Source organism: Macrobrachium nipponense, chromosome 45 (genome assembly GCF_015104395.2).
Source record: "Macrobrachium nipponense isolate FS-2020 chromosome 45, ASM1510439v2, whole genome shotgun sequence".
Classification (NCBI taxonomy): Eukaryota; Metazoa; Arthropoda; class Malacostraca; order Decapoda; family Palaemonidae; genus Macrobrachium; species Macrobrachium nipponense.
This window is the reverse complement of record NC_061105.1, coordinates 19,317,877-19,332,876: the sequence shown is the minus strand read 5'-3', so window position 1 is coordinate 19,332,876 and position 15,000 is coordinate 19,317,877. Positions and strand designations below refer to the sequence as shown.

The 15,000-nt window shown below is 34.2% G+C and overlaps 1 protein-coding gene across 1 annotated transcript in view; it reads right to left on the bottom strand.

Annotated features, from left to right (window-relative positions):
- The window catches only part of LOC135214439 (glycine receptor subunit alpha-2-like), a 244,624-nt gene that overhangs the window by 54,764 nt on the left and 174,860 nt on the right, over positions 1 to 15,000 (bottom strand). The window contains exon 4 of the mRNA XM_064248730.1: positions 2,409 to 2,476. Coding sequence (XP_064104800.1) covers positions 2,409 to 2,476 — 68 coding nt within the window. The remainder of the gene's footprint in view (positions 1 to 2,408; positions 2,477 to 15,000) is intronic.

The window sequence follows — 15,000 nt, the reverse complement described above, 5'->3', positions numbered from 1 at the left end:
ACGTCATCTATTTCGTTCTTTCGCTCTTTTTTCAGCAGGCAAAAAAACGTCATCCATTTCGTTCTTTCGCTCTTTTTTCAGCAGGCAAAAAAACGTCATCCATTTCGTTCTTTCGCTCTTTTTTCAGCAGCAAAAAACGTCATCCATTTCGTTCTTTCGCTCTTTTTCAGCAAGGCAAAAAAAAAAAAGTCATCCTTTCGTTTTCTTTCGCTCTTTTTGGCAAAAAAAACAGCAGCAAAAAAACGTCATCCATTTCGTTCTTTCGCTCTTTTTATCCCCAGGCAGAAAAACGCCATCCACTTCGTTCTTTTGCTCTTTTTTTTCCCAGGCAGAAAAACGTCACCCCGCCTTAAATAATATACTTAAAATTTGTATCGTTGTGAAGGAGACGAAAACTAAAATATGGAGTGAGTAAAAATATTCTTATTAAGTTTAACACTCGTACAACGTAAATCAGGCGAGAAACCGGAATATTCCAGGCACATTCCAGCTCTGAGTACGTAGGGGAAAAATGTGGCCAAAGGAATTTAAAGAATGCAATTATGAAGAACTGGCCGTGTTGTGCATATGTTATATTTTTACATTCGCCAACCAACGCGATCACTTATGGGTCTATATTTAATATTTATTGTTTATTAATTTGCAAGGTGTTAGTGTCCATAATCAATTGAAGCTACTCTTATATAACTTGAAAATACAAGGTCAGAACGAGAATGAACAAGAGAGACCGCAAAACTCCGCCAAGGCTGCGTCATCCAATCAGGCGAATCTAATTGTTCCTGAGAAGTTACATTTGTACCTCTTCCAAATCCCGTCTAATTTTCCTAAATTCGCTCCAGACCCTTTGCGGAATCTTTGAATATATCAGCCTCAATAACGGACGAAGAATCACAGTGTTTTCCTTATCAATATACCGGATAAAATAACAAACAAGGATTCACTCATGACAGACATAAAATCAAATTATTATTATTATTTTTTTTTTTTTTGAAAAGTAATTGCTGCCTCAGTTACATTAATTTATATAGGTAGCAATTACTTTTAATAAAATTAATGCAGCTGAGGCAGCAATTACTGGAAATAAAACATGTTTACAAGAGTGTTTACTTCCAGCATATTATTATTATTATTATTATATTATTATTATTATTATTATTATTATTATTATTTCGTAGATGAGACCTACTCACATGGAGCAACTGACTTGAAATTACATCTTCCAAAGTACTATTATTCAGTAGATGAAACCTATCCATATGGAACAAGGCCAAAGGAACCACTGACTTGAAATTCAAGCTTTCAAAGAATATAGTGTGCATTATGAAGAAGCAAGAAAGAGGAAGTAAAGGGAAATAAAGAGAGAAGAGATATGACAGAAACAGATACCAATTAAGAAGAGACCGGCTTTCGATGCAGTGATGTTTCAAACGCGGACTTTCCATAGCATTTAGAGACTGTCTAATATTCTACTGCAGACTACGAAGGCACCTGATGCCTCGATAGTACAATAAAGGCTTTGTCTTTCGGACATTTGTTTTGGCTTAATCCTTCCCGGCTCAATCTATGTTATTTACAAAGGGCTTACACGCATGTCTTTGTGCCCAAAGGAGAATTTAATCCGTAATAGGCAACTGGAAGAACATTTTGTGCCCAGAGGAGAATTTAATCCGTAATAGGCAACTGGAAGAACATTTTGTGCCCAGAGGAGAATTTAGTCAGTAATTGGCAACTGGAACAACAAGAAAGTCCATAACAACTTTGCCCTCTCAATCATACACGTGAGATAGTTTATCATAGCTGAAGTAAGGAAGTTATGGTAAAGTAATGAATTTATCATAAGAACAAATTGTTCTCTGTAACAAATATTAACATTTCATATTCTCAGTGTTTGTTTGTATAATTATAGCTTTCGTAGAGTCCGATTAAAAGCTAAGTGCTGACTCACTTATGGTATATACTACAGTATATCAATGAGGAAATGTTGAAAATCTTGAAAAATATGACAGAAGTACACTGCTTAAGTTTATATATATATATATATATATATATATATATATATATATATATATATATATATATATACATATACATATATATAGATATATATATATATAAAGGTATACAAAAATAAAGGTGATTAAAATTTTGAAAATACTATGGAGGAAGAATTCGGGAATATATATATATATATATATATATATATATATATATATATATATATATATATATATATATATAATAGCATGCATAAACAGAAATGTGTTTAAAATCTAGAGATTTAACTAAAAAAGAAATACACAACTTACTATGCATATGATAGTTGCATAAAAAAGAGGTGTTTAAAATCTTGATCAACTATGGAAGAAGTACCCATCTTAAGTAAAAGAATGTAAAAATGATTTACTTACCATTGTGGTAGGGTTGATTGAACCAAAACTCCTTATGTACAATTCACAAGTCACGTTGGTCGGCTCATCTGCGAGAAAGAATTTGAGATGTTACATTTATTACAACAAATACATATAAATATATAAAGACAAAATCCACGAAAGGAAGAGAGACGACGGATTCTACAAGGCTTTTCGACTTCTTGTCCTTTCCTTGGCTAAGTAAAGGACAAGAGGTCGAAAGGCCTTGTAGACCTCTGTTTCCCTTCCCTTAGTGAATTTTGTCTTTGTTGATTTATTCATCACGTTCCATATTTTCGTGATTCGGTTACACACACACACATACACACACACACACACACACACACACACACTCATATATATATATTATATATATATATATATATATATATATATATATATATAATATATATTTCACAAATTATTTCTCTCTCTCTCTCTCTCTCTCTCTCTCTCTCTCTCTCTCTCTTTCCTACTTCACACTAAAGAACTAGATATACTAATTTCTCACTCCATTCTCTCTATATGTTCAAGCCACGTCAACATACTTGTATTTCCTCTCTCTCTCTCTCTCTCTCTCTCTCTGTGAAGGAATAATTGATCAAATTTTCCTGAATCTATGGAACATCCAGAACCATTGCTTACTAAGGAAGAACACACAGTCAAAACCTACATAGCTCATACGTTAGATATCTGCTTTTCATATAATTAGATAATTAAAAAACTATAGAATTCTTCCAATAGTTTATATATTTTTGTACTTAAGCCATAAATAAGAGTATAATAATAATTTAACCTTACTTTACAGGATATCAAGAGAATACAAATTCTTCTAGTAGTTATTATGGTTAAATATCTCACGCCGTAAATAAAAAAAATATATTTCTCCATTTTTATTATTATTGTGTTATATATAGCTCCTCTTCGCAGTTTCTTAATCGTGAAAACGTTGCTGGAATTACTGACACAGAGAAGGTGATCTTTATTGGCTGGCTCTTTCTGTCTTTTTCCTTTTAATTATTTTCCGCGCGCGTGTGTGTGCGCACGTATGACTTAGTGTGTGTGTGTGTGTGTGTGTGTGTGTGTGTGTGTGTGTACAAGGTCAAGCCTCGTTACCTAAGCCACACTGGAAAGGCAAAATTTTAGTAAAAGAAAATAACAGGAGTCAAAGTCCATATGTAACTTTTTAAACATACATGCGCGTGTATGTAATTATTTCCTCACGCACATATAAGCGTCTTGGCTATGCAGAGCGTTACGAAAACATGATCTGTCACTTATTAGTTGTAAATAAATAATAAATAAATATAAATATATATATATATATATATATATATAGATATATATATATATATATATATATATATATATATATATATATATATATATATATATTATATATGAGAGCCTCAGAACCACAAGGTGCTAAACGCCACTTTTTAAAAAATGAGTAAATTGCCCTCAAAGTCTTAGCATTCATTACTCTGCTTCTAAGAAAGATATTGATTTAAACTAAGTTTCATATGAAAGCCCTACCCTTTATCAATGTTTGGTGAAAATTTAAAAAAAAATTGTGGGGTGCGCTTGTGCGCTAGCACCTTCAAAATTGTACGCCTAACCCCCCACATTTGTGTATATTTTAATCATAACCAGCACTTAAACCATAATTAAATGTGTAAAAGGATAATAATGTGTTATTATATTCGTGTTATACAGCAATAGATGTAATAATAATAATAATAATAATATAATAATAATAATAATAATAATAATAATAATAATAATAATAGTAATAATAGCAATAATAATAATAATAATAATAATAATAATAATAATAAATAAAAATTAAAAAATATAATATAAAAATAATATCATATAATGGCAATACAGTATATTTGGTTAATAATATTGATAATAATAATAATAATTATAATAAATGTGTACTCACCATTGAAAATACTTTCGTGGGTATAACAATCATGGAATGTTTTACTGATAATAATAATAATAATAATAATAATAATAATAATAATAATAATAATAATAATAATAATAATAGGAGAAATTTATAATAATATTATTAATGAGAATAGCAAATAATAATGATAATACGTAATATTAGTATTGATGATGTTGACCATGATAACATTCCATCATCATAATGTTTAGCCATTAAAATAATCATCACCAATATCAAAATAATAATCAAACAAAAAATTATAGAAAAATAATACTACTACACTCCCACGTACTATTCTCTCTAAAAAAAAATGAAAATACTGTACAATCCGCTAAAGAACTTGAAAAAATAAGGGGAGGTGGGGAATGTGAAAACTGTGCCGGTGGTGATTGGCCGACCACTTACGGCCAGCCTTATTTGGGGAAAAATTGCTGATTTGCTTAGAGCTAGAGCTGACTACCCGGCTTAGTGGACTCGCGCATCATCCATTGGCTCACTCTTGAGCTGCGCACGTACTTCTTTGTGGTTCTAACTGAGCCCTATGAGGCAGTAACCTCCGCGCGACACAACGTTCATTCATGTAGACAAAATCGATAATTCCTAATGCTCAAGTAGTGATTTCGACCTTTTTGAAACTGCTGAATAGCATAGAAATGCAACAAATGACAGAGGAAAACGTTGCCAAATCTACTGGTACGCCTACTCTATTGGTGGGTGTCGTTTACAACTCTGTGGTTCTGAGGCCCTCATATATATATATTAATATATATATATATATATATATATATATATATAATTATTACATTATATATATATATATATATATGTGTTTGGGGTGTATATAGAATCTATATATATAGATATATATATGCAACCTAATAAGTGACAGATCATGTTTTTTTGTATTTTTTTTTTTTTTTGTATATTTCTATATATATATAAAAAATTTTTATATATATATATATTTAAATATATATATATATATAATATATATATTTAAAGTTGGAATGCTTATCACTGGAACCAAAAAAAAACTAGCCACAGCTAAGGGATTTCAGTTGTCAAAGAAAACGAGTCCTGGTTAGTTTGGAGAAGCTAGAATTTATTTCAAACTAACTCCACTTTTTCTCTCTCTTTAAGAATTTCAGAGAATATACTTTTTATAAAACTAATGCACTACATTTATATCTTGCTTAATATCCACTACAACATTTAAAACCGTCTCACTTTAATGACGTTAAAATCAATTGAAACACAATTCTCCTTGCATTTTAATTACTTACATTTGTAAGTGTTTATTACTTCGTTTATTTATCTCTTTTTAAATAAGTGGGATGTTTTCTTTCTGTATTTCCTCTTACCTCCTTTACTTCTTTCTGATGAACGCAATAATAATAATAATAATAATAATAATAATAATAATAATAATAATAATAATAATAATAATAATAATAGATAAATAAATACATAATTAAATAAAGATTTAAAAGGTAACCCTGACCAAATCTGCCAAACTGGTTCATCTTTTGAATGAATAATAATAATAATAATAATAATAATAATAATAATAATAATAATAATAATAATAATAATGAGACTAATACACACCACCAATATCACAGAAACAAATAACTTGACATATGCAGGAGCAAGATTAGTAGCAGAAGTCAAGGCTGAAGAAACAGGGAGAATAAAACAAAGATTCACTGACATCACGACAGACACAGTCAGACACCAACTAAAGAAAATGCCAAACTGGAAAGCCCCAGGTCCCGATGAAGTCCATGGATACTGGGTCAAAAACTTCAAGGCCCTACACCCAAGAATAGCAGAACAACTCCAGCATTGTATCACTAATCACCATGCGCCCAAATGGATGACCACAGGAAGAACATCATTAGTCCAGAAAGACAAGAGGAAGGGAAATATAGCCAGTAACTACAGGCCTATCGCCTGCCTACCAATAATGTGGAAGTTACTAACAGGTATCATCAGCGAAAGGTTATACAACTACCTAGAGGATACAGACACCATCCCCCATCAACAGAAAGGCTGCAGAAGGAAGTGTAGAGGCACAAAACACCAGCTCCTGAGAGACAAAATGGTAATGAAGAACAGTAGGAGAAGGAAAACCAACCTAAGCATGGCATGGATAGACTATAAGAAAGCCTTCGACATGGTACCACACACATGGCTAATAAAATGCCTGAAAATATATGGGGTAGAGGATAAACACCATTAGCTTTCCTCAAAAAAATACAATGCGCAACTGGAATACAATACTTACAAGCTCTGGAATAAGACTAGCAGAGGTTAATAGCAGGAGAGGGATCTTCCAGGGCGACTCACTGTCCCCACTACTCTTCGTAGTAGCCATGATTCCCATGACAAAAGTACTACAGAAGATGGATGCTGGGTACCAACTCAAGAGAAGAGGCAACGGAATTAACCATCTGATGTTCAGGGACGACATCAAGCTGTATGGTAAGAGCATCAAGGAAATAGATACCCTAATCCAGACTGTAAGGATTGTATCTGGGGACATCAGGATGGAGTTTGGAATAGAAAAATGTGCCTTAGTCAACATACAAAAGGGCAAAGTAACAAGGACTGAAGGGATAAAGCTACCAGATGGGAACAACATCAAACACATAGATGAGACGGAATGCAAATACCTGGGAATAATGGAAGGAGGGGATATAAAACATCTAGAGATGAAGGACACGATCAGGAAAAAATATATGCAGAGATTCTCGAGTCAAAACTCAACGTCGGAAATATGATAAAAGCCAAACACATGGGTAGTGCCAGTAATCAGATGCAGCGCAGGAATAGTGGAATGGACGAAGGCAGAACTTCGCAGCATAGACCAGAAAACGAGGAAACATATGACAATACAAAGCACTAACACCCCAAGAGCAAATACCGGACAGACTATACGTAACTCGAAAGGAAGGAGGGAGGGGACTACTAAGCATAAAGGACTGCGTCAACATCGAGAACAGAGGCACTGGGCAATATATAGCCAGTGAAGACGAGTGGCCCAAGAGTGCATGGGAAGAAGGACTGATAAAAGTAGACGAAGACCCAGAAATATACAGACAGGAGAAAGACAAGCAGAACAGAGGAATGGTATAACAAACCAATGCACGGACAATACATGAGACAGACTAAAGAACTAGCCAGTGATGACACGTGGCAATGGCTACTGAGGGGAGAGCTCAAGAAGGAAACTGAAGGAATGATAACAGCGGCACAAGATCAGGCCCTAACCAGATATGTCCAAAGAACGATAGATGGAAATAACATCTCTCCCATATGTAGGAAATGCAATAGGAAAAATGAAACCATAAACCACATAGCAAGCGAATGTCCGGCACTTGCACAGAACCAGTGCAAAAAGAGACATGATTCAGCAGCAAAAGCCCTCCACTGGAGCTTGTGCAAGAAACACCATCTACCTTGCAGTAATAAGTGGTACGAACACCAACCTGAAGGAGTGATAGAAAACGATCAGGCAAAGATCCTCTGGGACTATGGTATCAGATCAGATAGGGTGATACGTGCAAATAGACCAGACGTGACGTTGATTGACAAAATCAAGAAGAAAGTATCACTCACTGATGTCGCAATACCATGGGACACCAGAGTTGAAAGAGAAAAGAGAGGGAAAAAATGGGGATAAGTATCAAGACCTGAAAAATAAAAATAAGAAGGATATGGGATATGCCAGTGGAAATCGTACCCATAATCATAGGAGCACTAGGCACGATCCCAAGATCCCTGAAAAGGAATCTAGAAAAACTAGAGGCTGAAGTAGCTCCAGGACTCATGCAGAAGAGTGTGATCCAAGAAACGGCACACATAGTAAGAAAAGTGATGAACTCCTAAGGAGGCAGGATGCAACCCGGAACCCCACACTATAAATACTTCCCAGTCGAATTGGAGGACTGTGATAAACCAATCCAATAATAATAATAATAACTAATAATAATAATAATAATAATAATAATAATAATAATAATAATAATAATAATAGATAAATAAATAAATAAATACATAATTAGATAATGATTAAAAAGGTAACCCTGACCAAATCTACCAAACTTGTTCATCTTTTGAATAATAATAATAATAATAATAATAATAATAATAATAATAATAATAATAATAATAATAATAATACTAATATTATTATCATTATTATTATTATTATTATTATTATTATTATTATTATTATTATTATTATTATTAATCATAGAAAATAAATAATTAAATAAATAACATAATTAAATAAAGATTTAAAAGGCAACCCTGACCAAGTCTAACAAACTTGTTCATCTTTTAAAATTGATAATAATAATAATAATAATAATAATAATAACAATAATAATAATAATAATAATAATAATAATAATAATAATAATAATAAATAAATAAATAAATAAATACATAAATAAACTAAGATTTACAAGGCAACCCTGACCAAATCTGCCAAACTGGTTCATCTTTTGAATAATAATAATAATAATAATAATAATAATAATAATAAATAATAATAATAATAATAATAATAATAATAATAATAATAATAATAATAAGTAAATAAATAAATAATAAATAAATAAACATTGCCGCAACCTCACCATCAACAGGAAACATTTTTATTTTTTTTCATTCCAGTTATGATTCGGTGTCTTTTGATCTCTGACGGAGCTCATTAGCATATCACATCTGGAATCCCTCATCTGATGAATCTGATGAATCAGTGAAGAACGCCTTAATCACTCGCCCCCCCCCCCCCACCCCTCCTTCCCCACCCCGATCCTGGTAGGTACCCCCCTCCTAGAAGACACAGAGAGAGAGAGAGGAGAGAGAGAGAGAGGAGAGAGAGAGAGAGAGAGAGGAATTATTTATGAGGTCGAAACTGCTGGGTAGTTTTCCACAGGTCAGTGGTCACGCTAAGCGTACATGAATTCACGCCGGAATAACTGGTGGGAATAAGGCGAAACACCCTAACATTTCGTAAGTAAGGACAACTGTAGGCGAAGATTTTTCCATATTTAACATACTATATTATTATTATTATTATTATTATTATTATTATTATTATTATCAAGGATATGTACCCTATTCATAAGGAACCCACCACAGGGGCCACAGACTTGATATTCAAAGGCTTCCAAAGAATATTATTGTGTTCATTAAAGAGAATTTTTTTTTTTTTTTTTTTTTTTTTTCTCTATCACAGTCCTCCAATTCGACTGGGTGGTATTTATAGTGTGGGGTTCCGGGTTGCATCCTGCCTCCTTAGGAGTCCATCACTTTTCTTACTATGCGCGCCGTTTCTAGGATCACACTCTTCTGCATGAGTCCTGGAGCTACTTCAGCCTCTAGTTTTTCTAGATTCCTTTCAGGGATCTTGGGATCGTGCCTAGTGCTCCAATGATTATGGGTACAATTTCCACTGGCATATCCCATATCCTTCTTATTTCTATTTTCAGATCTTGATACTTATCCATTTTTTCCCTTTCTTTCTCTTCAACTCTGGTGTCCCATGGTATTGCGACATCAATGAGTGATATTTTCTTCTTGATTTTGTCAATCAACGTCACGCCTGGTCTGTTTGCACGTATCACCCTATCTGTTCTGATTCCATGGTCCCAGAGGATCTTTGCCTGATCGTTTTCTATCACTCCCTCAGGTTGGTGCTCGTACCACTTATTACTGCAAGGTAGCTGATGTTTCTTGCACAGGCTCCAGTGGAGGGCTTTTGCCTATTATTATTATTATTATTATTATTATTATTATTATCAAGGAGATGTACCTTATTCATAAGGAACAAGCCCACCACAGGGCCACTGACTTGAAATTCAAAGGCTTCCAAAGAATATTATGGTGTTCATTAACACACTGTTGTTCCAAGTGGGAGACTTGAAACATCGAATAGATCTTAACAAACAGCAGTTCCAAGCTGGAAAATGTTTGAAGCGCCGAAAAGGATCTTAGCACAGCTTTTCCAGTTCTGGAAACGTTTGAAACGATGATAAACTCTTGATAAAAAAAACAAGACGTGAGCCGACATCCAGCTTACTCGAGGCGTGTGCTAAAAATCGACGGTCAAATAGCGTGCTGTTTCACCAATGAAAATTACAATATATTTCCTTTCCTAAAATTCCTGTTTTTTTTTTTAACTCAAAGCGAGACACCTTTTCCAGACCTTTATAGGCTTTTCCATGGAGCTCTCCTACCCCCCAACAAGAACAGCAACAGCAAGAACAACCATAACAACAAGAACAAGAACAGCAACAACAAAGTAGTTTGTAAGGCTTACCCCCCGAGCAAGGGCACATTTCCAACGTCGCGGCCTTTGGGTACCCAGCCTCTGCATTAATAACTCCACCGCAAGAGTATCCAGGAATTCCAGGGTAATCCAGGCGCATATACACCGAATGCATAATTGGGGTCAGTCCACGGGAGTCCATCAGTAATTATTGATGATGATCCCTTCAGACGGCGAGAACCGTCCGTACCAGGCGAGGTAATGCGGCCAATGAAGACGTTTAATGGTTTACTGGATACGAATAATCGTAGGTCGAGACCCGCTCATTAACCCCATACGGGATCAAACGGTTCTAACCGGTTTTTGCAAGCGCCAACATACGCGTGCATATATGTATAAATAAATAAATCAATAAATAAACAAATAAATAATTAAATAAACATATATATATATATATATATATATATATATATATATATATATATATATATATATATATATATATATATATATAGGTCAATGACATTGTGGCCCTGTTCCATAGGAACATTGTTCGGCTTCTGAGTAATATTATAATAATATATATCTATTTATATAAAATTAATATATAATATATATATATTTATATATATATATATACATATGCAGAAGCCAGGTACTATGTCGTACCTCTAAGTAAATGGGGATACAATCCACAATGAAGTAAAATCCTCTTGTAGTTTAAAATATATATTTCTTGTACAGGATTAAAGATTTCGACCATCAACTGTAGTCTTGTTCACTAAAGTGAACAAGACCACAGTTGATGGTCGAAATCTTTAATCCTGTACAAGAAATAATATATTTTTAACTACAAGAGGATTTTACTTCATTGTGGATTGTATCCCCATATATACTATATATACATATATGTATATATATACGTATATATATGAATATATATATATGTATATATATATAGTATTATATATATATATATATATATATATATATATATATATATATATATATATATATATATATATATATATATATTATATATATATATGCGCAAGTATATATAATTGTGTTTTAGAGAGAGAGAGAGAGAGAGAGAAAGGTAGTTCAGAGCAGGCAACCAAACACCTCGTCATTAGCAAACCACTTAATTAAAAAAACATCCCACGCCCCCCCTTCCCCCCCCCTTCCACCCCCCCCCCCCCCCCGCCATCTCCCACCCCCTCCCACGAAATGTTAGCGTTGCCCGTTCAAGGAATCTCGAAGGGAAATTACGAGAGAGAGGGAGGATACAGGGAGAGAAAAGGGAGCAGAGAGAGGAGAGAGAGGGACGAGAGAGAGATGAGAGGAGATGAGGAGATGGAGAGAGTGGGAAGGGCGGGTAGGGAGGAGAGGGGGAGGGGGCAGAGGGGAGAAACCAGGAGGAGAGAGAGGAGAGAGAGTGGTTCGTATTGTTTTTGTCTTGTTTTAGCGTGTGAAGAAAAGTCTCTGCCTCCGACCATCGACTGGAAAATCAAAATGTTCCAGCGCTGCCAATTTCCAGAGAAAGTTCAGAGTTGAATTTATCTGCTTTCCAGCCAGGTGACTTTACCCTGTCTTCTCAGATATGACGCTTGTTCAACGAGTTGCGTTTTTTTTGTTCTCGTCGTGTTCTTCTTCGTTAATTGATGCTTAAGTCTCTTGTGTTATCTGTTGGAATCTGTAGCCTTATATTTCTTGTTGCTAGAAATTCTGTCAACTGTTCTACGAGATTTGTTCGTTTTTGTGTGTTCTCATTGTGTTCTTCTTCGTTAACTGATGCTCAAGTCTCTTGTGTTATCTGTAAATTGTGTTGGAATCTGTAACCTTATATTTCTTGTTGCTAGAAATTCTGTCAACTGTTCTACGAGCTTTGTTCTTTTCTTTTTTTTTTTGTTCTCTCGTCGTTTTCTTCGTTAACTAATGTACAAGTGTCTTGCGTTATCAGTTGATTATGTTGGTATTTGAAACTAAATCTTTTTGTTGCTAAAAGCTCTCTGTTAATTGTTCAGCGGGCTTCGTTCTTCCTTTTTGTTCTCTCGTTGTGTTCTTCGTTAACTGACGTCTAAGTCTCTTGTGTTATCTGCTTATTGTGTTCGCATCTGTGGCTATATATTCCTTGTTGCTAGAATCTCTATTAATTCTTCTTCTTGCATTTATTTACTTGCCTTCCAGATTTCTTCTGAACTATGGTGCTATTTTTCAAATCTTCGCACAGCACAACATTGTCCATTAAACATCGACCAGTTGTATAAACTTACTTTGGTGTTTATTTAAACATTTCCATGATACACAATTATATTATGCGTACACAGGAATTCATCCCCGATTGATCAGTCTAGTCTTTTATATATATTTATATATATAATATAATATATATATAGTATATATTATAATTTTATATATATTTTTAAATTTATATATAATAATATATAGGCAAAATTCATTCTGATTTTATAACCAAACTTTTCGTATTTCCCATTATTCTCTGTTACATCTTTAGAATGGGCGTCATGGAAGTTTTTTTTTTTTTTTTTTTTTTTTGTTTTTTTTTTTTTTTTTTTTTTTTAAGGCAATGGCTCCTGTGAGCTTGTTCCATATAAATAAGGTTCTTCTTCTTCTTCTTCTTCTTCTGAATAATAATAATATTAATAACAGTAACTGATCATGAACTGGGCTGCCTAGGAACCTGGAAAGTAGAGTAATTGTCTATAAAGGTGACTCAGAATAGCAGGGATTGACATCAAAGGTAGCAATGGTTGTGTCAGGAAGACACAAGTTGGGTAAAACTTATGTATTCAGTTGAAAATTTGCAAGAGACGGATGATCCAAGAAAGGAGATGAAAATTGTGAAAGAGATTTTCTGGGTGAGTCTGGATCTGTGCTGGTGGGGTTACAAAACCCCCGCCGACAAAACCCACACACGACAAAACCCCTACACGACAAAACCCCCACATGACGAAACCCCCACTTACAAAAGCACCTACATATCTTTCAGAAGAAACCTATAGAAATGACTATAGTAGATTCACATCAACCGTGACGCTCCTGATTGGCTGTTGATGAGCCAATGGCAGGGTTGGAACTCTCAGTCCCTCTCGAGAGTTCACATGGGTAGGATCTATATTCCACCTCGTTTGAGGTACGTCCTTCAAAAGTTTCCCTGAAACGAGGTGGAATATAGATCCTATCCATGTGAACTCTCTCGAGAGAATAAGAGTTTCCAGCCCCGTGATTGGCTTATCAACAGCCAATCAGGAGCGTCGTAAGGGACGGCCTAGACATCACATGCACGGTTGATGTGAATCTACTATAGTTTCATATACGTATGTTTAGGAATTTCATCAAAGAAAACTTATTGAATCTTAAATCTTTTATCAAAAACAAAGGTTAGCAAAGTTTACAGATTTTAAAAAATCCCTTATGAAAAAATAAGATTATAAAGTGAAAATTAATTGATTTTTACATTTTTATTAAAAACAAAAGCTATGAAATTGTACAGATGGCTGTGCTAGGTGACCTGATTGCAAAAGTCAAAACGATATGCCATGATTGGTAGATTTCGAGTCTCTGAAGTGACAAGGAATGGAGTGTGTAAGTTTTGTGTCAGTGTCATTAAGTTTCTGCTCACACTGATAAAACTCTTTCATTTTAAATAGAATTATGTCCCCATTACGTGTTGCCATAGCTCCTTATTTATATCAAATCATAAGGCTTATTTATGTATCGAAATAGTCTGAGATTTTCTTACGTAAGGCAAACATAAAAGCTTTGCTCAAAGGCTAGAATGAAACACTGTCAGTCTCCACATTAATTTCTTTGATATCCAACAAATCAAATTTATAAAAGAGATGTTAATTTCAAAAAGGCCTCTCTCTCTCTCTCTCTCTCTCTCTCTCTCTCTCTCTCTCTCTCTCTCTCTCTCTCTCTTCATAGCCAGCTGCTGCTTTATGAAAACCCTTTTTATCCTACCTTTTGATGTCTCGAAAATAGAACTGAATTGGAATTTACGTCACTTTTCTATTTTACTAACATTACCGGACACTTCTCAGCCTCGTTCCGACTCATTCTCATTTGCATAAACAGTGTTCCCCGTTGGCATCGCCTCGTCAGTCCTTTTTTCGCTGGATTTTCAGAGAACCTTTTTGTGGAACATCAGCTACAAAAATACGTTGGAGAATGATTAAATTTTAGTTCTGACCTACATATTTCACTTGCATGATGATGCTGGCTGTGTAAATTCATGCTTATTAAAGGTTCAGGTGTACTGCTGTAATGTGCCGGTTGTTACTGTTAAGCGAGACTAAAAACAACTATATAACACAGATTTTAAT